Source organism: Python bivittatus, unplaced genomic scaffold (assembly GCF_059951505.1).
Source record: "Python bivittatus isolate LINGU-HERP-01145 unplaced genomic scaffold, Pbiv_v1 ctg000580_np1212, whole genome shotgun sequence".
Taxonomy (NCBI): domain Eukaryota; kingdom Metazoa; phylum Chordata; class Lepidosauria; order Squamata; family Pythonidae; genus Python; species Python bivittatus.
Genome location: NW_028277087.1, coordinates 8,488,885 through 8,513,613, shown reverse-complemented (window position 1 = coordinate 8,513,613; position 24,729 = coordinate 8,488,885). Strand labels below are relative to the sequence as shown.

At 43.0% G+C, this 24,729-nt stretch overlaps 1 protein-coding gene across 1 annotated transcript in view; it reads right to left on the bottom strand.

Annotated features, from left to right (window-relative positions):
* UNC13A (unc-13 homolog A) overlaps positions 1 to 24,729 on the bottom strand; it is a 103,604-nt gene that overhangs the window by 72,408 nt on the left and 6,467 nt on the right. The window contains exons 3-12 of the mRNA XM_088149903.1: positions 24,223 to 24,322; positions 21,458 to 21,575; positions 20,675 to 20,798; positions 19,191 to 19,268; positions 18,821 to 18,831; positions 18,283 to 18,322; positions 15,126 to 15,161; positions 11,806 to 12,016; positions 4,026 to 4,724; positions 1,157 to 1,250 (exon numbers count right to left, since the gene is read on the bottom strand). Coding sequence (XP_088006029.1) covers positions 1,157 to 1,250; positions 4,026 to 4,724; positions 11,806 to 12,016; positions 15,126 to 15,161; positions 18,283 to 18,322; positions 18,821 to 18,831; positions 19,191 to 19,268; positions 20,675 to 20,798; positions 21,458 to 21,575; positions 24,223 to 24,322 — 1,511 coding nt within the window. The remainder of the gene's footprint in view (positions 1 to 1,156; positions 1,251 to 4,025; positions 4,725 to 11,805; positions 12,017 to 15,125; positions 15,162 to 18,282; positions 18,323 to 18,820; positions 18,832 to 19,190; positions 19,269 to 20,674; positions 20,799 to 21,457; positions 21,576 to 24,222; positions 24,323 to 24,729) is intronic.

Genomic DNA, 24,729 nt, shown 5'->3' with positions numbered 1-24,729 from the left:
CAGCTGGCTTTGTGTCTGGGTGGGACTAGAACTCATGGTCTCCTGGTTTCTAGCCTGGGGCCTTAACCACCACACCAAACTGGCTGTTTACCTGTTCTTTAATTTTCTTCTCTTAATCCAGGGTTCCTCAACCTTGGCAATTTTAAGACAGGTGGACTTCAGCTCCCAGAATTCCCCAGCCAGCAAAGCTGGCTGGGGAATTCTGGGAGTTGGAGTCCACCCATCTTAAAGTTGCCAAGGTTGAGGAACCCTGTAAATCCATTACTTCTCAATGCTGGTTAAACTAAAAGAATTTCTAAAATTAATTTTGGAATTGAAACATAGGCACTTTCAGTTCTTCACTTCCTCTACATCAGTGTTTCTCCACCTCAGCAACTTTAAGATGTGTGAACTCCAGGAATTCCCCAGTCAGTTGATGCCCACACATCTTAAAATTCCTGAGGTGGAGAAACACTGCTCTTCATCATTGTCACTCACTAGACTATGTATAGACATTGATGAAACTGGAAAAAGGTAACCCAGATGAATTGTACACGTTTTCATGAAGGGTCTTTTTGGGTGGTGTTTCATCGAGGCATACAGGACCACCCTGACAGTGTGAAAACATACAGAAAACAATTTTGACCTAAGCATAAATCTAATCACATCTGAGTGCATTATCACTGCACACCATACAAAAAGAATTATGCTATCAAGTATCCATGTACCTTTTTGCAGTACTGATCACTGGTAATGTTTTTATGTATTACTGATAACGTGTGCACAAGTCAAAAATAAACTGAAGCAACTACTACTATTTGCTGTCTACAAAAATCTGACCATTTAAAATCAATATTAATACAGGAGGATTCCTGATGTACCCATTCTGTTTTAAAAACAAAACCAGATAATTCAAAATGGCAAAAGCCACAGAGAACCTCAGAGAGAAAACAGTTGGAAGCATTTTTAGCTGGAAGGATATCTAATGTAGGAGGGAAAAAAAGATGGGTTTCGTCAGTTTATTGATTTAAACTTAGACTGTGCCTTTTTCATTAGAAACAAGGTTCAGGACTTTGATGCAGAGTGGTATAGAAAACTCTTGTCTATATAACAAACAGCAAATGGCGTTTCCCAAAAATGTCCCATGTATGTTCCCAGCTTCACAAGAGATACCTGCCTCTTGGAGTTGCATGCAGACTTTGTTGAACGCCCGTAACCAGTTGGCTTTTGCTCGTGCTTTGGGGTCTACCACTTCAACTTCCTCCTTCTCCCTGTAACCAGAATGCAGAGGTCAGGCACAATGCCCAGTTTCTGATCTCTGGCTGAGAATTTACAGGAAACAGCCGCACCAAACTGCTTTCTGCTAAATAATTTTACACTGATTTTTTGTAACCTTTTAGTTCCATGTCATGAAATAGCATCACACTGTATTTAAGAACCCAAAGAATATTGTTCAAGGGAGCCAGCCAGCAGAAAGGTGTTTCCCTCTAAGTCAGAGTTCCCCGAAGTGGTCAATATTGATCCCCAGGGGTTGATGGGACTATCCAAGGGGTCAGTAAATGTTTGGCGGTCAATAGGTGGCTGATAAATGATGGAAGGTCGATTAGGGTCTATTAATCTTTTGGGGTCTCTGTAGAGCTCCACGCCAGTCCCTAGTCCTGAAGGTAAGGTAGGTATCAACAGTTTCAATAATAAAGGTATGTTAAATCTTATATTTTTCATATTTTAAATATTACCTATTTTTATGGTTATTATTATTCATAGTACTATTAGTTAAAGTCGTATTTATTAAATTATTTTCATATAATAAATGTTTGGGGGTCGATGAACAATCTGAAACTTCATGAAGGGGTCGATGAGCTGAAGAGTTTGGGGACCCCTGCCCTAGGTGTTAGATTTAGCAGTTGAGGCTCTGCCCCATCTACTTAAGGATCCAGGGATTAAAAACAGGCCTCAGTCTTCTCCATCCAGTATGAATTATGAAATTAACTTATCCTGAGTCCAAAGTTATAGTCCAACACATCTGCAGAGCTCCTGGCTTACAAGGGCTATGCAATGTTTCAGAACTAATTTGAAAAAAGCTCTTTTAGAGGGGGCAGGTGCAGTGTAGCATCCGACTGCATCTCATTAAAGCAGCCACATCTTTTACTGGAATCACATTCTGGGAGAAAACATAGAGTTGTAGTCGGGTGCTATACTTGTATTTCTATATGTCCTTTTTGGAATTGAATCCAAAGCACCACACCACCTTATTGTTTACACTGATGGCCAGAAAGATCTGAACAGGATCATGCAATCCTGTTAAAACACTGAAGCTGAAGCTTGAATCCAGAACACCAGCAAGTAAAGCAAATGCTCCATCACTGAGCTACAAGATCACATCAATGTCAGGAAATGTTTAACACTGTTTATAACATTCTCTTAATTGAGTAGCACTATTAAAAAAGAGGGGGCATCAAAGATGGGAGCAGCTGCATCATGTGTTCTATCTTGCAAGTTTTTAGAATTACTTCTATGTTTTGGCAAGTTTTATGCCACAGATCATAAGTTAGGGTAGGCAAACCTAGGCCACTGCCAAGTTCATAGGCTCATGGAAGACCGCAGTACTGTGTTAATCCCAGCATCGTTTATCCCTGGAAGTTAGCAACTGGATGGCAATTGGACTGAAGGATCCACAGTTTTATTTGTCATATTGTCCCCAATATAATGTCATTCTAGTGAACTATGGGAAATTTAAATAACATTCCCCAACAGGAATTTGACTTGAGGTAAGCAGTGAGCTGGCCAAGTTGTGGATCATAGGAAACTACTTAAGTTAGTCAAAATCAAAAATATTGTGATGAACTCCAGGTCTCTTTAAACTGGGTGAATGGTAAATCAAATGCCAAATGTGGTTCAGTTTAAGGATTGTTAATTGATGCACACCAGGGCAGAACCTCCTAACTTCACATATACATGGATGAAGTCTGAGATGCCCATAACTAATGAAGAGAAAGATCTTGAAGTCATAGTAGATAGCTCATTGAAGATATCAGCTTAGCTTGCAACAGCAGTGAAAAGGGGAGATTGCATGCTAAAACTGCAAATACTGTAATACTCATACAAATCTTGACTATACCCCAACAGTATCCGGGAAATGGTCAAAAATGTCATGATGACAATTCGAACTGCGCAAACAAAGTGCTGTTCCTTTGTATGCACATATATACATACGATCAGACTTGACCCCACCTTGATTTCACTTAGGATGAAGATCAAAATTGAGTTCTTCTGAAGATCATTTATACACTGAATGTTTGCTGCTGAATATATTCCTGAGACATATTATTAGGGTTTGTCTGTTATTTAGTTTTTAAATTGATTTATCTTTACTGTGGATGTTTTATGTATGTGTTATTGAGTTCTTACCAGGGATGCTTTATCAATTATTTACTGTGGAAATTTTATTTGACAACATTGTCAACCACCAGGAGTCCTATGGGATTCAATGGTATGAATGAATGAATGAATCAATCAATCAATTAAAGCTATAAAGCTATCTATACTAGTGGCCATCACTACATCTTATGGCAGTATAATTTCCACCAGTTAATTATAAGCTGTGTGAGGAAATACTTTGGGGGAGGGGGGCTCATCTAAATCTCCTCCTAATCAGCTTCGTTGGATGACCCCCGTCCTAAAGTTTTGAGAGAGGTGACAACTGAGGCAGGACATAGAATGATGCTGTATGAATGGTATAGAGGAAGTGAACAGGGAGGAATTTCCCCTACCCCTAGCTTTGTTTTCATTTTAGTCTCCCGCATTTTAATCTCCTGCACTTCCCCAGTATGATGCTACACCAGGGACACTGTGGGGGATTAAAATGAGGTTTCTGGCTCCCTGAGGCAAAATGTAACATGGCGGATGTACATCCCTGTTGCCAAAGGGACCCACGAGGGGGCAAAGGCTCTCTCAGCTCAAAGCTGCCCCATAGCAGGACAGAGACTGACCTGGGCAGACTAGGAAACTCTGACTTTTACTGGTTCCAATGACGAAGAATCTCTTACTTCTCTTCCATCTTGGGGGGCTTTTCCTGGAGTGCCTTCTCCAGGGCTGGGGTCTCTTCCGCTGGTTGCTCCTCCTGCAGAACAACTGGAACCTCATCCACCTTTTCCTCTTTCTGGACCTGCTGTGGCAGCCTTGGTGGCGCCTGCTGCTGTGGCTGCAGCTGCTTCTGCTGCACGGGCGGTGGCTGGGCCAGCGGCGGCGGCTGCTTCTGCTGCCCCTGCAGAGGCATTTTGGGCTGCAACGGCGGCTGCCTCTGTTGCACTTGCGGTGGCTGCTGGGCCTGTTGGGGTGGCTTCTGCTGGGGCTGTTGCTGGGCCTGCTGGGGCGGCTTCTGCTGGGTCAAAGCAAACGGCGTGGCTTGCTGGAGCTGTGGGCCCTTCAGCTGTGGCTCTTGGGGCTGCGGATAAGCCTCCTTGGGGTAGGGCTCATGTTCAGCATCGCCCGTCTTGTCCTCGGGGTAGAACTCTTCGTTCTCACTGTACTCTTCGTTGAACTCGTCCTCCTCCAGGTAGAAGTCGTCCTCTTCTTCGTCCCAGCGCGGGGAGTCCTTGTGGTAGCTCACGGAGCTGTGGCAAGAGTGATAGGAGTCACCGTCCCGCTCGTCCAGGCTGACGTCATCGGGGTCAAATTCGTCACTCAGCTGCGAACTGCCCTGGCTCAGCTCGGCTGATGAGGCGTAGCGACTGCTCCCAGTGGGGCTGTAGGGATGGGCAGGGGTTGGGACAGAGAAACAGAGGCAGAAGCCAGGGAGAAAAAGATACACCGGGGCTTATAAATGAGCTTACAGAGAACACTGTGGACTCACCCAGCTACAGCCAATCCCCACTTCTATTTCCCTACAGGTCCACCTAGCACAACTAATGAGCATCATCTATGTCTCTATTCCCCCACCCCCCCAAAAGGATGGGTTGAAATTTACATCTATACTGGCCTTCCTAACATCCAGAACACCCTGAGTGGCTGAGCAACCAATCCTACAGGGGTAACATGCTTAGATTACATTTCCAAGTAAGTCCCATTTCGGGCATCATTTCAATCATCTTTCCTAAAGGTCTGGGGAACTGTAATTTCACAAGGGGGCTGGGAATTTCTCCATGTGAGATTTCTAGCTTACTTTTAGATCTGTGCAGTCCTTTGATTGGGAGCCCTGGGAATTAAAGATCAGAAGGAATCTGGGAACACCGTTTCTGACTAACAAATGTTATTAAAAGGCATCTGCTTTCATAAGCTGCTGCTCAATAAAGGAACAGATTAGGGGAAATGTGTGAATAAGCAAATGCTGCATTAAGAGAGCTTTATAGGTCAAAACAACATAAAGTTTAGGAATTTGCAATTGTATGTAACTCCAAGCTTACATGAAATTGCATGTAATCTACTCCTAGCTACTAATAAAGTACACATTTTTGCAATCAGTTCCAACTGTGGTCATACCACTGTGCCGATATTCAGTGCCATGGGATGAAGATAGGTTGATGGCATCTTGGTCCACTACTCTCCTTCAAGTTAGCCTTCCAGTGTTCCCAGTCACTGAACAATGATCAAACTGGCCAGTCCTGAATTAGAGTCATCCCCACATGTACAAACTGGAGAACAATTTGCATCAGTTAGACTGACTCCCTTCACAATGCCCAGAGCCCATTCCTAACTCCTTTTTTTTTTTTCAAGGCAAGGTTTTTCGGAAGTGGTTTGCCATTGCCTCCTTCCACCTTCTGCTAATTCTACAGATTCAGCCAAGCCACCAGCAGCAATCAGTCACAGAACAGGACAGCAGCCATAGACGCAGAAACATAGAACAATAAACACCCAGCCTGCCCCTTCAGTGATTCAGTTCCTTTAAGGACATCACAGTTATAGACAGGACTGGGTGATAAGGCCAAATAAAGTTTACACCTGCTGCTGGTATAATAGGAGAGAGGAGATAGGTGGGAATAGAGAAATAGTGTACACTTTTCTGATCAGTGGTCCATACATGAGCATTTACACAGACATACACATACACGCACACACAGACGTGATGGAATTGTACAGATTATTTTACAGGGATTACTTTGTGTTGGATACATGATCCCTGTCCACCCAATTCTTTCTTTAATGGTGCAGAACCTGGTGTCCTACTTTCCATCTCTATTCTGCTAGTGCGATGTAGCAAAAAGGGTTAAAACTAGAATAACCAAAGGCCATTCGCTTTGGGACTGTTCCTGCTAATTACCCACAGTATTATTTCCAATGGCCTTAGAAAGCTCTGTGCCTTTTGATACACAGATATCCTGTAATGGTTGATACTAAGCTCCTTATCCTTTTTAATCTCTTGCTGGTTGTTCATGTCTCTCTCTCCTTGCTTTTACCTGCCTTTTATCCTGGATTTGCCAGTTAACTATTTCTGATGTTTAATAAATAAAATTCAGGCTATATTTTTTGCTAGCTGAATGGAGTAGCTGAATGTGCTTGCTCTGATCTGGACACAAAGATTGACTGTGAGCGTGCTGGGTGCCAACTCAACTGGAAATCACCCACCATAATTTTTCAACACTTTGTATGGTGTTTGATTGATGTGCAACAGGATGTCACCACAAAATGAATCCTGATGCAGATGTATATATGCACCACAACACCGCAATGGCTTTTTTTGCAGAGTTTTACCAACTTGCTGAAAAAAAAAGAAGCAAAGTAACTGCAGGAATTTACCCATCAGTTAGAAATTTTTTGTCTTAAAATGGAAATTCAGCAAGAGTAGAATAAACAGAAAAGCAAATCCATGGGTTGGTAAAGGAAGAAGATGGGAGAAATCCATTTCTCCAAACGCTTTGGCCAAAGAATATCAATGCACTTGGATATATTAGTCTGATTCAGATACAAATTATATCCCATTGGTCTCAAACAGCCTTTCTCAATCTCCTGCCCTCTGCATTAGTCAAGATAGCTGGTATTTCTTAGTATTACAGTCCTACTATATCTAGAGGCAACATGCCTGATACAATATTGGATGAGTGGACAGAAATAGATGTCCCCGATTTAATGTCTTATTTTCAGGTGGCAAACTAGGGCGCTGTTCCAGAACCATGATTTAATCTCCAAATTAGTCAAAGCATGGAAAAGACATTTATATGTATATTTATGAAAAAAAAAAATCAGGAAGCCTCACCCTGTTTCCTATATAAATTCCCCCCGTCCAAACAACAAAGAAGAATTTAGTGCTCTCGCACTGACTTTTTCTGGGGTTTGCTCTTCCCCCCCCCCATTTCAGAAAGAAAGTCCAATTAGCATTAGGGAAGAGTACCAAAGAGGCATTGATGTGTTTTATGGAAATGCATTATGGTTCTGCTTCTGTGATATTCCTGTTCTTGTACGCAAGGTTGAAATAAAATTCTGATTTCACTCCTCCAAATAAACACACAGATACACACACACACACATACATAGATTGTACCTCTCGAGCAAATGTATTCATGTATCCAAATGAAGTGGATGAGGCCTAGGGTGGTAAAAGGGGGTGTACCCCTTCAGACAGCCTTGGTGATCCCACCTGCTTAAAAATAATACAGACCCCTGGATACAGATTACTAGCATTTCAAGGAGAAAGGAAACAAACCTACACTCTGGAATGATACTCATACAGGTAGTCCTTGATTTACGATTATTCATTTAATGACCGTTCGAAGTTATGAAGGTGCTGAAAAAAGTTACTTACGACCAGTCCTCGCACTTATGACCATCGCAGCATCCCCACTGTCATGTGATCAAAATTCGGGTGCTTGGCAACTGGCATGTATTTACGACAGTTGCAGCATCCTGGGGTCATATGATCACCATTTGCGACCTTCCCAGGGGTCTTCCGACAAGCAAAGTCAATGGGGGAAGCCAGATTCACTTAACAACCATGTGATTTGCTTAACAACTGCAGCAAAAAAGGTTGTAAAATCGGGCACGACTCACTGAATGATTGCATTGCTTAGTGATGGAAGTTCCGGTCCCAATTGCAGTCGTAAATCGAGGACTACCTGTACAAAGTTTCCACTTATCAATTTTAGTCCTCCGAAAGGAATTCCTCTTTTCCTCTGACAGGGTCACATTTGATTTTCACACATTCTCAGAAGATAGAATAGCACGTTACAGAAGAAAGGGGTATAGGGATCAGAGGAGGGGACACAGAAAGAACAGAGGAACAGGTGGTTTCACTGTCAGGGAGGGACAGCCTTAGATCCCAGAAGCTACATTACGGCAGACTGACCAGACTGTCTCTAAGCAAGCGCAGAGGCCTACGGGAAGCACATGCAGACACGATATGGGACACACCTGGATTAGACCGAAACCACACTTCCAGCATTGGCAATGGGGGAGGGACAAAGGAAGGTAGCCTCACAAAAGAATGTGGGTGCCTGTTTGTTCAGCTTTTGGCCTGGTGGAGAAAGGGAAAGGCATCTAGTCTTAATGGTTTGGTTGCAATTCTGGAATCTTTGATGGGGGAGTGCACCCAATCGCTTTATGAATCTGCACTTCAGTTTTTAAATTTCTGGATGTCATAAAGTGAAGGGGTACAGACGCAGCTTGCAGAACATTCAGTTCCTCTGTATGTTTCCCTCTCCTCTGCAGTCCTGATGTGCACATTAAACACCAGTAAAACACTGCAAGGCAGTTGGGATCAATCACAGGTTTGATTCCATTATGTCTGGGACAAACGCCTGCAGAGGCCACTAGAGATTCCTGGATGACAACAATTGTTGGCCCAGAGTTGCGGCTAATGCCATACCTGAAAACCAGAAGGGCACATTTCCAAGAGGGGAACCACCTCTGGACACAGTCAGGTTTTGATAATGCATGTTGGCCCTCTCATCTACAATTAATGAAGTGTAATTGCTAACACACTATGTACAAACAAATACACCATATTATGGCTTGTGTCAAAGGCCTGGTTCTCACAACATGCTAAGACAATGGATGTGTTTCCCAGAGCACACTGAATTACAGACTTCCCAATTCCATTTTAGCTTATTCAAGCATATTGTGCAAACTCAGTGTACGTGCAGTTCCACTGAGCAAAATGCTCACATAGCAAAGGAAGAGAATGGAGGTGGTGTTGATGGGGGAATCTACTTAGTTAAATTCTTCAGATCCTGATACAGGTAGTCCTCAACTTACAACCGTTTGTTTAGCGACTGTTCAACGTTACAGTGGTGCTGAAAAAAGTGGCTTACAAACAGTACTCACACTTACAACCATCGCAGTCCCCACAGTCACATGACCAAAAATTGGGCACCTGGAAACCGGCATGTATTTACATTGGTTACAGAGTCCCAGGGTCACGTGATTGCCGTTTGCGACTTTCCCAGTCAGCTTCCGACAAGCAAAAGCAATGGGGAACTGCATGATTCACTTTACAACCACATGATTAGCTTAACAACCTCCACAAAAAAATATTGTGAAATCAGGTGTGGTCACGTGATGCCTCGCTTAATGACTGCACTGCTTAATGATTAATTTTCTGGTCCCTATTGTGGGTAGGTAAGTAAAGGACTACCTATAGTGGTTTTGTAGCTGAAGCTCTTGTAACTACCTTGATCAGGGAGGGCAAACTGGTCAGAGAAGATAGCAGTTTTAACCTAACCCACGATCCCTAGCAAGCAGGCAATTACCTATGGTTGCTAAGGGTGATGGGAGCTGTAGTCCAAATGGACTAGAGAAAGGGAAAATCTGCACTAGACTGCTTCATTTTTAAAGTGGAGGACATTGCATAGAATCAATGCAAGGACATTGCATAGAATCGATGGCTGGTGTGGGTCTTCCGGGCTGTGTGGCCGTGTTCTTGAAGTTTTGTTTCCTAATGTTTCGCCAGCAAAGCATAGATTGCATAGAATCCTTTAAATCATGCTTAGCCTTCTTTATGTTACAATTGCCTGTTAGGAAAAACTCCCCGCATGTTGCAAAGTGTGTATGTGTATGTGTGCGCACATGTGTGTATTCCACTGAGAACTAATTAAGGAGAGTTCAAGGCCTAGCAAAATCTGGATTTCAAATTCAGTGCTGTTTGGAAAAAGTAAAATATTTGGGGGGGTGGAGTGGGAACAGCAAAGGAGTCATAGCAGCCACTGCTGGATAGATGCTAATGGCCTAATCCAGTTTGCAAAAACCAAGAACCACGTGACTCTGCAAAAGGCACACAGCGAAAAACAAGAGAAAGACCCACCTATCAGATAGGTCTAGGGAGCGCCTGCTCTCGAGCGAGGGCTGGCGGCTCGTGCGCCTGCTTGACCCGGAAGCAGACTCAGCGTCACTGTGCCCGTTTGCGGCAGAATCTACACTACCATAGCGTCTGCCGGGGAGGGGAAGAGGAAAAGGATCAGCATATAAAATGGCAGAGAGAAAAGACACCCCCCCCCCCGTCATGGGAATTCCAAAGGGAGCAGAAGGAGAGGGCAGAACACAAATTTGCTAGCCAAGAACTAAGACAGGGAAGTGGGTTTCTACCTGAGACCTATTTTATATCCAGATAGAATATGTCCAGGCCAACCTCTGCAACTCAATGCCATCTACTTAGGCTGCCTCGTAGCTCTCATCATTCAGAGCCAGTTTGGTAACAATGGTGGAATAATTGGAGTTTGCTTGAAGAATGCTGGCCTGGAACTATTCAAAGGGTAGACCTGATATTGGGCAAAAGAGAAGGCTATTCTGAAATACCAAAAACAATGTTGAACTGGGCTGGTTGCAAGGTTTTTTTCCTCCATGATTTTCTCAAAGAAGTAAAATAAATCCATTATCCAAGCTGGCTAACAAGAAGACCCTGTGATTTGCAGAGGACACGAAAAATCACACTAATTTGTCAGCATTATTAAAAATGCTAGGCTATGATGAATGATTAATGGCCAACAGAAGGTTTGGGGATGGAATGGAGGAGGGTTTTTTTTTTTTTTAAGCATATGATTTGATTACTACTATGCAAGCAGCAATTAGGAGATCCACTGTTGTCCCCCCCGCCTGCAATCTAGCCCAATTCTTGGAGTGCTATCAGGGTTTCTAGCCCCCAGGCCACCCACCACACCCCTGTTTTATCATGCCTCCAAGCTAAGTTTTAAACTCTTCCTCCAAACTTTGTGCATTCAGGGGTCCTTGGCAGGATTCTCCCCATCAGCTCCAATGTACATGAGCTAAAACCCAACCTGAGGAGAGGGAATAGCTAAGGACATTGAAGTCAGTTGTGCCGCAGAGAAGAGGTCTGTTTGTTAACCATCGCCCAAAATTTGGCTCGGGATCCTTTGCAATGTTTCAGCTCTTGAACGATGCCACTAATGCAGTGTTTCTCAACCTTGGGAACTTTAAGACGTGCGGACTTCAATTCCCAGAATTCCCCAGCCAGCCATCTTAAAGTTCCCAAGGTTGAGAAACATTGGACTAATGAATGGAGTTGATCCTGCCAATTCTTTGGCCTTCACTCCTTCTAAATAGGACCCTAGTTCAAAAGGAGCTGTCAAAAGGCCTTGAGTGGTAAGGGCTATTACCAATGACAGCTAGGAATGGACCTTCCGTGCTCTGCTGTATACTCTTGAATAACCAGATGCAGAGATCAAGAGCAAAGAAACCACTTTTGTATGTTTGTGAGCATATGTTGGGTACTCTGGGTTGGAGACAGAGGGTTGGACTTGACAGTCTGTTGCTTTGCTCCATGTCTAGCATGACATATCAGGTTCTCTTCCCGTGTTACGACCTTCTGGGGGTAGGACAAGAATCCCTTCCCTGCCCAGATACTTAGATACTTTTCCTAACAGTTCCAGGCTGCATCCACTCTACCTGATTGGCCGATGGTTGGAATAGTCCATCTCGTAACTCTGCATGGAATCTGTATAGGAGTCCCGGGATGCTCGCTGTTGATGGCGTATGGGATACTGGTGGACTGAAGCATTGGGCTGGGAGGTTGTATAGTAAGGGGGTGGAATACTGTTGCTGGTCTCACTGCGGTAGTCACTGTCCCGGTCATCCACAGTGCTGTCAGGGTCATCATCTGTAAAAAGGAATCCGATACCATGATATGAAATCACAATGGACAAAGTGTCCATTACTATAATGGGATATGTGAACATTCTTTACGTGGGAGGGACATGTGAGTGAAGTATGTGTACATCTGTGTGCGTTTACAAGCATCTGTATTTCTAGAGTGTCCACATACGTAAGTGCCAAAAGGATGCAGTGTCCTAATGTGACGGGGAATAACAGAAAAGCGACTCAGCTGGAGAACAGAAAATTTGGTGGTTTCCAGAGGATACTTATAACTGAAAAGAAGTGGGGAACACAGAAAGAGATGAACAGATTAATGATCAAAAATGGAGTATGAAGATCTCACGAGCTGGTTGAAGAAATTTAGAAACAATATAAGGGCCTCCCCAAGCTGGTACCCATCAGATGTGCTGGATTTCAATTCCCCAAATATCCAGCTTGGCTGGGCATTTGGGGAATTGATGTCCAAACTAGAATACGTTCAGAGGACATGAACGTGGGGAAAGAAAAGAAAGCCACATGACTGTATAAAAAGGGTGGGGCAGGAAGCTGTTTACACAGGTCACAGTATGGCATGGATTTTTTTGCAAGGGTGTAAGTAGAATGGAGTGGAGAGAGAAAGAAAGGGCATGGGGAATGTACATTGGGGGTGCAGGTTGGAGGCTGAACATTTCCTCGGCATGCAAACCTACTTCCTCATTCAACCATTGTGTCTTGAGCTTGCTATATCTGCGAGCAAGCCAGCACATGATGGATGCACTGCATAATTATCCATAGTTCTCCACTTTTCCCTCACTGCTGGGTGATTTCTCAGTTTCAGAAGAACGATCCTGATCAGTGTTCAGTGATCCTTCTTTTCAAGCTCTCAATCAATAATCCAATTAAAGCTTACATATATTACAGCTGAATCGTTAACTTTTTTAAAAAGAACATTTATGTCAGTGCAGAAAAACAGCATTCCTTGGCATTTTGGGCAGCCCTTGTGAAAATGTTTTCATTAATTAACTTGCCTCCACTCTCAGTTGCTCTGTTATATGCCCTGAGTGGTATTATTTTACAGCCAAATTAGTTGGTTATAAAAACTAAGCTGTCCTTCTATTCACTATGTGATGCCTGACGGATGGGATTAGCTTCAAAATTGGTCCAAGGAGGATGATATGGAAGCTACAAAGAGTGCCAAACATGCATATTTTTAAAATAAAAAATAATTTCTCCCCCAAAGCAATTCCTGTCCCAAAGAAAACACACACTAAGACATCAGCTTGGCCGTGTTCAATTAAACCATTCAAATCGTTTGAATTGGACAGGAACAAACCCCTCCCGATAGTAACATGGCACGAAGCCTCAGGAATCAAGTTATCTCCTTTTTGATCTAAGTGCCATCTCACTGGTTGGATTCACAAATGGACTAAACAAAACTCCTGTCTTTGTATTGTTATGCCCCCCACAAACATGAACTGAAACAATGGCTGAGTTCCCACAACATACTCAACCACAAAGGTCTCAACCCTGTTTTAGCCTAGTGTGTGGTACAAACTCAGCCATCAGCTAAGTGTACAACACTCTGAGCTTGGTTTCTGAATTAACTCATTTTCTGGGTTCACTTAATACAGTGAACTATAAACTTACCAAACAGACTGGGCTTGCACAACAACCTAAGCCACGAGCAAAACTAACACTGTGGAGTCCTTGGTGCTCTCTGACCTTGGTTGTTTGCTTGCAGACATTTCATTACCCAGTTAGGCAACATCATCAGTGCTAATGGGGTCTGCTCCCTATTTATATAGAGTAGTTTGCCCTGCCAATGTTGGTGGGGGTGTGATTTTTCTCCTGAGTAGTTCCTTGACTAGGGTAGTTCCTTGATTAGTCAATACTAACATTAATCAAGCTTAATATGTTGTGTGGATCCATCTGCTACGTTTTTATCATAAGTGTGTTATGTGAACGTAACTGTGTATTTGAAAGAGAGTGTTCGGTCCATGACTATATATTTTAATAAACTTATCTGAAAGAAAGATTGCAGCTTAGCTGGCACTGACAGAATCACTCAGCATCTACACAAAACACAATAGTGTAGTTTTTGGTGGAGGCCATTGACACAACTGGTTAAGGGCTGGTTCACACATCTATACCCACACTTTTGCTGCTCGGCATTTAATGAATGGCTGGACTGATCCTCACTAAAACATTGTGTTAGGGTCTGCATGAACATTTTATCTATGGTGTTAGACCTATGGGGCCCAGGTCATCCCTTGACATTACAAAGCATCTCTTAGACCAGTGTTTCTCAACTTTGGGAACTTTAAGATGTGTGGACTTCAACTCCCAGAATCCCCCAGCCAGCCATGCTGACTGGGGAATTCTGGGAGTTGAAGTCCACACATCTTAAAGTTCCCAAGGTTGAGAAATACTGTCTTAGACAATGAACAGCCCAAATATAGTAGGTAGATACAATTTAAGGAAAGCTGCTGGGTTCATCCAATGCCTCAAGTCAGTTAAGGACTTAAAGACTGCATTTGCACAACAGGCTAGACTTGGTTAGATTAATATAGAAAATGGATTAATGCAGTTTATCAGTCAATTAATTAATTTTTAAAATGTTGGCTAAACCCAGCCATGGTTCCTAGTCATCAATAGTTCTAGCCTCAGACAAGCCCCAAAGGAGGAACGACTCACATCTATTCATGTAATCCTAACGTCAGAAAGCCCCCAATTCAAATTTAATCACTGCATTGAATGCACTAAATAACTTTAGGTAAGTACTTTCCCTCCAGTTCACTCTCTGTATCTGGAGTCTAGTCAGTAACAACACTGAGAGCAAAGGCTTCCGGAGGGTAGAATTTTAAGACTCGAGAGCCTAAATCACAAGCAGTATTTGAGGCTATTCTAGCTTTAAAGGTATATGATTTGAATACCTGAAACTATGCAAAAAATTTTATTGCCACTGTTGCTCCAGTTTGCTAACTGAAAATATCTGCTTCGCCTCTTGACCTCCAGATGAAAAGGAGGGCCATGTTAAGATTTGACCCACACCTCCTCCCCCTGAAGTAGAAGTAGTAAGAAAATATTTAAGAATAGTGAAGCCGGAGGGTATAGGGTCAGGATTGCATACTTACTTTGTTGATCTCCCCAGCCAAAATAATTCCAGTTGCCTACAAAATAAAAGCCAAGAAGACATGTCCCTTTAAGAGACAGGCCAATTCTAAATATACTTAGTAATTCTAACTCTAGAGGGAAGAGGAGGTTGTAGGGAAGGGGAGGTGTAAATTCTACATCCAGATGCACTTTGGAAGCGAACAAGCATATAAAAAGCAGGGAGGGACAATCTGCTGCTTGGGTGGGGTGTTGACCCCCAGCTCCCTTTTTGCAGCCCTCTGAAATTGCACTACCAAATTCTGATAGCAAATTGCTGAGAAACAATGTAGTTTACCATCAGTAAAAGAAAAAAGTAGTATGCAAGCTTTTGTTTAAGATCAGTAAATCCCACTCTTCAATCTACTAATCTCACCATATTAATCAAAAAAGTTCCCTGCCCCATTCATTTTGGTGGTGTTGTTCTACCTTTATTTTGTCTACTGTACCTCTTAGCCACATTTCTTAAAAAATATTTATTTTATTTATTTATTATTAAACTTGTATGCCGCCCATCTCCCCCAACGGGGAGCACTGGAATGTGGCCTGCCCTTAATATATAAGGAAAGGCCTTTCTGCACTATGCTTATCTTCTAGTCTAGTGTTTCTCAGCCTCGGCAACTTTGAGCTGTGTGGATGTCAACTCCCAGAATCCCCCAGCCAGATTCTGGGAGTTGACATCCACACAGCTCAAAGTTGCCGAGGTTGAGAAACACTGCCTTAGCCGTGCCAACCTCTCCAAAATTATTCATTCATCAAAAGTCTGTTGAATCTGTGGTGGGAAAACATCAGACTTGATGGATCTGCTTTGTTCTTTAGCAGAGCCTAAAATCTGCCAACCAGAGCCAGATCCAAAAAAGACATGCCTGCATGCATAAATAAATAAATATTCTGAATCTAGGAATTTGCAGCATATCTATAGCATGTCCCCTAGAGATATACCAATAGATTCCCTATTTCCCACCCACCTCTGCCTGTGATCTTCTCTGCCCTTCTAAGAACTCTGACAGGAAATGCATGCAATGCACAGCTGCAAGAGGTGGAGAGGGCTAGTAGCTTGAGAAAGCTTTAAAATGAAATGGGGCATACAGTATAGATAGAAGAGGAAGCAGGGCCGTTCTCAGGGACAGGTGGTAAAAAAACTCAGGATGGCTGCTGCAAAGTCTAACGGCATTTGTGGGTGGTCAAAATCAGCAAGGCAGCAACAAAGCATCAAGATGCAAGCCCCGCCCCCTTTTGCATGTGCTCAGAAGGGGTGGGGTTTGCAATGCAACACTCCATCAGCCATCTTGCTAATTTTCACACCCTCCCGCCCCCGCAGATGCTGCTTTTTGCAGACAGTTTAAACAAGTGTGGGGCAGTTGTGACAGCAGACAAGATTACTCCTAGTCTCTTGGAATAATTACTATCTTCCCATATATATTTACTTTTAAAAAGCCACTAGTGTACTGCCTTGAAAACCAAGAACTCCTTATCCTAATCTTTGCCTACTCACCTGAATTTCTCACCCCCACCTTGTTGGAAAGACAAGTTTAATGAAGGTGAAGAGGGAGAGGCAGGAGGCCTTGAGATACCCCTGAAAGGAGCATTATTTATAAACAGGCTGCCTGATTAAGCTAACCATTTTAACTAATTATAAAGTAGAGTTACTGGGAATTAGCCAAGAAGATAAAGGTGTGTGCTTCTTTAAAAAACACACTTTGTTGCTCTCACATGCCCTTAGTGATGTCAGTGCAGTCAAATCAGACAGGCTATATAGTGTTGAGAAATTTCATCTATAATAGGATCCCTGATTGAGTGGGATCACTCATGCAAATAATCCAAGATGTGACAGAAGCTAAATGATATGATGTCACTGGTTACAAAAAGTTGAAGAAGAAATTGTGGGGTTCAGACACTGAGGAGCAAGATTTTGGGAACAGCTGTATTCAGTATTAGCAATAGAAGCTAGATGGCTCCTTGGTCTGATCAATAGGGGCTGGCTTGCATCTGTTTATATGGATAGTGCATCTTTCAACAGCTATTAATCGTGATATTTAATGGAGCCTCAATGCATAAGAGCAGTTCACCTCTCATGATTAAATGCTGAGGACTAGCAAGATTGTTGAACAGTGTTGGGCTTCAGGCTTTAGTGACCATGGTCTAGAGAGCAGATTTCCTGACGTTTCTCTGGCAACTGTGGCTGGCATCTTTGGCTTGTGCCTGATCCTGATTGGACCAACAAAGAACCAATCAGAGACCAGCCCTCACCAACCTGCACCAATCAGAAACCAACTCAGCTAAAAGCCAATCAGAAGTCAGGACACCTGGCTATAAAGATAGGAGGCCAGTCGGTCCCTACTCAAATGCTTGTGGTCTGTGTGGTGGACCATTTTGTCTCTGGAGATGCCAGTCACAGTTGCTGGTGAAAGGAAGTCAGTTCTCTAGATCACAGTCACTAAACCCTGAAGCCCAACAGATACTGGCTGTGAAAGCCTACACCAGTATGTTACTAGCAAGATCAATCTCTTCCCACCCTGCTGGTGGGCTTCCCATGAGGGTATCTGGCTGCCAACTGTCAGGTGCTTGTTTGATGGGCTTTTTACATTGGATCCAGTAGAGTTCTTCTGTAGTCTGATTCAAACTGGCTTGCCTTGTGTTCTTGGGTTGTGTTGCAATAGTTCAAGGGTCCAATTAAACAGAAATCTTTTTACTCTTTACAATTAGCATAATAGTTAGGTTATTTCCCAGGATGGAGTTAAAAGGGGCTGTTTTTTCTTTAATGGCCTCTGGAAATCCTTTGTGTCTCCAGCATCTGCCTTCTAATCCATGCACCCATCACCCCAATAAATCTTCTGAGACTCATAAGGGTAGGAAGACATAAGGGAAGAAATGGCATTAGGAAGACACAGAGGGGAGGGATAGGAAGAAAGGATGAAGCTTTCATTGACCAAACTGTAAACAGCTCTGTCTTGGGCCAAACCCTCGTTAATCTTGGAGTGAGACATTGGTTCCAAAATACTCCAGCCAAAAAAGGAGGGGGGAATCCATCTTACTTGGAGAAGTGTGGAGGGAACACTTCATGTGCAAACCCTAATTTGCAACAGAAATTAGGAAAACACAATCATATGCCCAACCTTCCCAAATGAATGAAACACTTACAGCACTGTGAGCCGGGGACTGGAAGTGGCTTCTCCTGCTTCTCCCAGAATGAAGGGGAGAGGAACAAAGCAAAATTAGGATCTGTCTGAGAAGAACCAACATCCCTTTTCTCAAAGCCCTCTGATTTAGGAGCCCCAAAGCAAGAGCTGAAACCAGCAGTAGATGGAAGAGGAAAAGAGTTAAATAAAATACACTTAATTTGGAAACAGAATTTATGACAATGAGAGCCAAGGGAACTGGTTCTATTTTAGACTTCACCGGGAACAGCTTGCTGGCTGGCTTTTAGCCATCAGAGATTCAGAATTGTTCTGATCTGTTGAGTGACAGTATTCCTCTGTATGCTAAAAGAAGGGGATTAACAGACAGAGGGAGCTGCTCTATTTGAGGCTTTCTAACACAGATATTTGGTTAGCAACAGCTGAAAACAGCACACAGGTTTAAATCAAGTGTAGGCAACTTTTGACATGCCCGATACTGCTAAACTACAACATCCAGCATGGGCAATGGTAAGGAATGCTGGGAGTTGTAGTTCTGCAACATCCCGTATGCCTCAAATTGTCTATCCCTGGTTTAGGTAATTTTGGGGATTGATCTAGTATGGGTTATCTTATGTTTTCAGACTCTTTTTCCTGATACCTACAAGAGTTTATTATGCATATTTGAAAAATTTCACCAACATCATAGAAACAAACTTAATGCGACTTTGTTTGCAATTCCAACATGTTTTGTTACATTTTGCTTTTATACATGCATGTTTTGTGTTTTATTGGTTGTTATGAGGGAAAAGAAATGCTTGCATGCACTGATCAAATTCAGGCAGAAATTAAGACGTGTGGATTTTTGGAAGCAAAAATAGAACAGCTGATGCATTTTTCAGTTCTCAGATATGCCCATCCACTCACACGTACTTACATCATCTTGGTCTCGCATGGCATTCAGACGTTCCAGCTCCTTGACCCAGTAGCGTGCCTCTTCTTCAGGAATATCTGCAAGAGGGGAAAAAAAGGGGGAGATTTTTCTCATTAACTGAACCCCATTAGCAAAATCAAGCGGTCTAGCATTTTTAGGACTATCTAATATCAGGCCACAGCTGTGAGGTTGTATTTTTTAAATACAGTCCCTTGAGTGGGGTTCATGGGGAGAGGCCAGAAAAGACAAGATGGTGACAGTGACTATATGATCAAAGCCACCATCTTGACTTTTTTGACCCAACCTGCAAATGTGCTTGAGTTCCATATTAAGGGGGGGGGAAACCCAACCAGATCTGTGCATTTGGACAGTCAATATCATATCCCCAATCTTTTAATGCTGGGTGTAAACATTTGGAATTTGGCAAATTCTCTATGGAAGTTTTCTAAAATGGCTGCTGAGGGGGACATGCCTAATCATAAAATGGCTGCTAGGAAGGATATCATTAGTTTGAAGTGCAGAGTTACCAGAATGCAACCTGTTCCCTCTGCTACAACTCCTGCAGGATATCTTATCCACTACTTAACCTCCAGGTGTGGCACTTGAAGGTGTGGCACCTTCATATGACACACTGAACTGCTTCCCCCCGTTATTTTTATTTTTTCAAAAAACGTATGGGGCTCATTCTTAGATATAAAGATGCTACAGAAGGTGACACATTATTCTGCAGCATTCCAATTTCTTATTTAAAGGTATATTATTTTTTAAAAGGTAAAACATCAGGAGGAGCAGGCAACTGATAGAGGCCCAAGGAAGTGTTGTTGAGCTTTGCTGCCTCCCTGTGCGATGTTGGGCAGCCAAAATATAAAGGTTAGTGATGAATTAGGAATCAAGAGACCTTTAGGGCAACAATCAGTACCAGAAAAAACAGAAATTGCATTGATTTCATGTATATTTCTTCTGCATCCAAGCCTGCAAAATTCTGCAATAGGAAAAGCAGGAGTCTGCAAGCTGAACATCATATATACTTGAAGATTAGCCCATCCATGGATAAGCTGACCCGCGAATTTTTAACCAAAATACTGAGAAAAATGCGCCACCTGCAGATAAGCCAACCCTTGAAATTTCCGTATGTTTTAATTTTCACACTTGGCTTATCCACAGGTGGTGCATTTTTCATGGTATTTTGGTAAAAATTTGAGGGTCAGCTTATCCATGGATGGGCTTATCCATGAGTATATATGGGATATACAGGTATTTTAAAAAAGTATTACCATATATACCTGCAGATAAGCCCATCTGCAGATAAGCCAAGCCCAAGTTTGGCGTGTATTTTGGCACCTAAAATTCTCACCTTATCCACAAGTATTTATGGTATATATATTTGTAAATGTGCATTAAAAATCTTACTCTTTGTATGGCAGAAAAAAAAAAGTTGCATTCTCCCACACCACAGACACCTACTGCTTGCAACATATCCTACCAAGTGGGAGTTCAAAGCGGGTGTCCAAGAGGATACGGTGGAAGGTGGGGTCTTTGGTCCCAGAGATCTCATTATCTGTCATGATGACATGAGAATCAAGAGTCAGCCACTCTCCTGGGCCATCCTAGGGAAGAACAAGGAGAGAGAGAGAGAGAGAGAGAGAGAGAGAGAGAGAGAGAGAGAGAGAGAGAGAGAGAGAGAGAAATTGTGCTTGATCAGACCAGTCTAATCCTGCATCTTCTTCTCCAATGGGCTTACTATGTTTCTGGGAAGAGTACAGTAGCCTCTTATTTGCGTCTTTCCCCTTCAACCATACTTGGTCCATCGAATACTGGAGGCAACATGTAACTATCATGTCTCCCAAACACTGATATCCTTCTCCTTCCTGATAGCCTGGCAATTGCAAAAAAAAAAAAAATTCTTCCCCAGTAGAAACAAACAAACAGACAGACACTTGCTACCCAATTGTCTTTGTTTCCTGAACAAATGCCTTCATCTTTCCTTATGAAGAAGCCTCACATACTTCCTGGATCAGGTGGGGCAGCTCTCTTCTGGATTCGGACCAGATTGAAAATGCCCTTTCCAAGATGAGAATAACCAAAAGGAGGTTCTGGAAACTACAATCCCACACACCTAGAAGGCACAAGCCTGGACAGGAAGAAAACAGTCCACTACCATTTGCATTGTTGATGTTTTGATACATCCAAACCCCTTCTGTTGGGGAGGGGGCTCAAGTCTACTCAATGAGCAAGGAGAGCTCCAGACATCTGGTTATATACGCACCTCGTTTGATTGGCGGATTGTGCTTAGGGGGATCCAAACCGTGCCCACCATGGTGTCCCAGATAAGACCTTTGTTCCACACTTCCACTGTCAGCCCAAGGTCTAGTCGATTAATCTCACTGCAAGAGGGAGGTACATCTGTCAGACTGGGCCAGAGTGCCCATCCCCAGAGCTGATATCCACCCACCCCATTTCCACTATGTCTCCCACCCTGCCTCAACTCAGATCAGGGGTCCTCAAACTCTTCAGCTCATTGACCCCTTCATGAAGTTTCAGATTGTTCATCAACCCCCAAACATTTATTATATGAAAATAAGTTAATAAATACTACTTTAACTAATAGTCATTGGAGAACCCTGCTGTAACTAGAACAGGCTTTACTTTAACCAAGGGTGTCACCTGTTAATCACTAAAGAAAGAACTTCAATTCCAAATGATGATCTTGGCTTTTAATATCCAAAGAACATCACTTTGGATTCAGTTCCAAAAAGATGCTTGGAAGTGCACATGTGGCACCCGTCTACAATTCTTTAACACAGCCATGTCTTTTCCCTGGATTGCATGGCTGACCTTTGCAGCTGCTACGTGATTCCAAGAAAAGGTGAGGCTGTTTTGAAGAACTGCAGCAAACTGCTGCCCTGAACTCCCAATCTCCTTTTACAAAATTAAATCCAAAGGATTGCACAGCCTTAGTCCTCAATATCTTGGGCACCCAGATCACTGGAGAAACTGCTGATCCTGCTGGTTGTTTTTGAGATAGGTCAGATTGGTTGAACAATGGGAATAGGGATTTCTCCAGAGTAGCTATGATTTGTGGAATTCCCTTCTGAGGGATTTCAGTCATGGTATTGAGAAGGTCTTTGAAATTCTCTCCTTTAAATGAGAATTTTGCATGAGAGCCTGTCTCAGGAGCATGGCTAAAAAAATAGCTACTACTGTTGGTGAAGTAACAAGCTTTGGCTGTGTACAAACTGAAACCTTAAAAAAAACAATACAATCCTCCTACAATTTTATTATTATTGTGCATCATCTTGAGAAGGCTTTGCCCCAAATATGATTGATTTCTAAAAAATAATTTAATTAGGAAAATATTGTCCTTTCGCACACCTTGGTGCCATTTTCAATAAATGCATGCATTTATCACCAGCCCAACCAGTACATTTCTAGTAGGGACCTAATTAGCCTAAATTTAGATAGATTTAGTCCTAGATTCATTTAGCTATACATTTTAAATGTGTAAGCACCCAATATAACTGAGCTTTGTAGCAAAGATAAGCATATCTTCCATTGCCATGAGATGAGGTATCATCAGTATGCTGATGATACCCAATTGCAGGTAGTCCCCGGGTTAATAATGCCTGGGTTACAGACAACCCATAGTTAAGGACAGAGCCTACTGTAGCAAAATTCAAGTTAAATACGCAATGGTTCGAGTTCATTATACAATAATACTGTTCTGGCTTACATACAGGTTCGACTTAAGGACAGACCTTGGGAATGGAACTCATTCTTAAACTGGGGACTATCTGTATACATCTCTGCCCCTGGCAAATTAAGCAATGCTGTGGATGTCCTATCTCAGTGCCTGGAGGCTGTGAGGGTCTGGATGAGGAGCAACAGGCTTCAGCTGAACCCTGGCAAGACTGAGTGGCTCTGGGTTTGGGGGCCTTCTGGTTCTAGGACAATGCCCTCTTTGGTGCTGGATGGGGTGGCACTGCCCCAAGCAGACCCTGTATGCAATATGGGAGTCCTCCTGGACTCACAGCTCCTGCTCAAAGAGCAGGCGGCAGTCGTGGCTAGGAGGGCCTTCGCACAGCTTCGTGTTGTGCACCAGCTGCACCCATTCCTAGATCAGGGAGCTCTGCTCACTGTCACTCATGCGCTAGTCACCTCCTGGTTGGATTTCTGTAATGCGCTCTACATGGAGCTGCCCTTGAAAAGTATCCGGAAGCTTCAGCTGGTACAAAATGCAGTGGCGCGGACAGTTATGTGTGCCCCTAGAGCAGTGCACATTACACCTCTGCTCCAGCTGCACTGGTTGCCGGTTTGCTTCTGGGTCCAATTCAAGGTGCTGGTTTTGACCTTGAAAGCCCTTCATGGCATGGAGCTGGGTTATCTGAGGGACTGCCTCTCCCCGATTACATTTGCTCGTCCCATCAGATCTGGCAGAGAAGGCATGCTGCGGGTCCTACCTGCCAAGGAATTCCATTTGGCGGGTCCCAGGAGGTGGGCCTTCTCTGCCATGGCACCCACCTTGTGGAATCTCCTCCCCCCAGAAATGAGATTAGCCTCATCCCTCTTATCATTCCGCAAGTCTCTCAAGATCTGGCTATGTGATCAGGCCTGGGGATCCCAGGGGACGGAGGAGATTTTGCAATGGCTCCCTCACTACGATTAATATCATCCTCTCTTGTTCTGTGTGCTTTTTATAGTTATTTTTTAACTGTGACTGTTTTTATGTATTTATTGTTTTTAATTAAGTGTTGTACGCCGCCCAAAGTCACTTTTATGTGGGCGGCTCTATAAATATAATAAATAAATAAATAAATAAAATATGAACTCCCAAATGTTGAAGAACTCCAGTGCTAAGCAGTATCACCAAAGGTAAGGGATAATGGGATGGGAACAGCAATCTCTTCATTTTTGGAGGGCCACAAGTCCTGTTTCTGGCACATATTATTGGCCTACACAGCAATTTCACATCATTGTTGGCATATATCTACCACCAATATTTGGGAAGGCAAAATGGTTCCCACCCCGACTTACAACATGAAATCTTGTTCCCAGGAGGGAAGGTTCCCTCGCACTGCAATTGTCGTGCTCTTTACATTCTGAACTTTGAGGGTCACGTACGTATTGAATTTTTCTACCAGAGAGAAAGCAACACATAAAGGAGAACATAAATGGAATATCACAATTGGCAGCACTGGAAGAAAGCACATGAAAGATTCACGCTTTATCAGAATATTACACCATCCCCCATTCAACAGCTGGTTTTCAAGTTGCGTTATGCTTGTGAATTCTGGGTACTTCCTCTCTTATCCTCTCCTCTCCCCTTCCCTTCCTTGTTCCTCTTAGAAATGCCTAAATCACAGCATTTTAAAACATACTTCCCCAAGTGGCCAACTTGATGCTTCTGTGAAGACCACAAGGGCATCATAACTACAAAACGAAAGCACTTTTATCACTCATGTTCCTCGATGGCTGCTACTAAGAGACCTGGGCATGGAATGAATATTTAATTATCATGATTTTGATGACCTTATCCTCTAT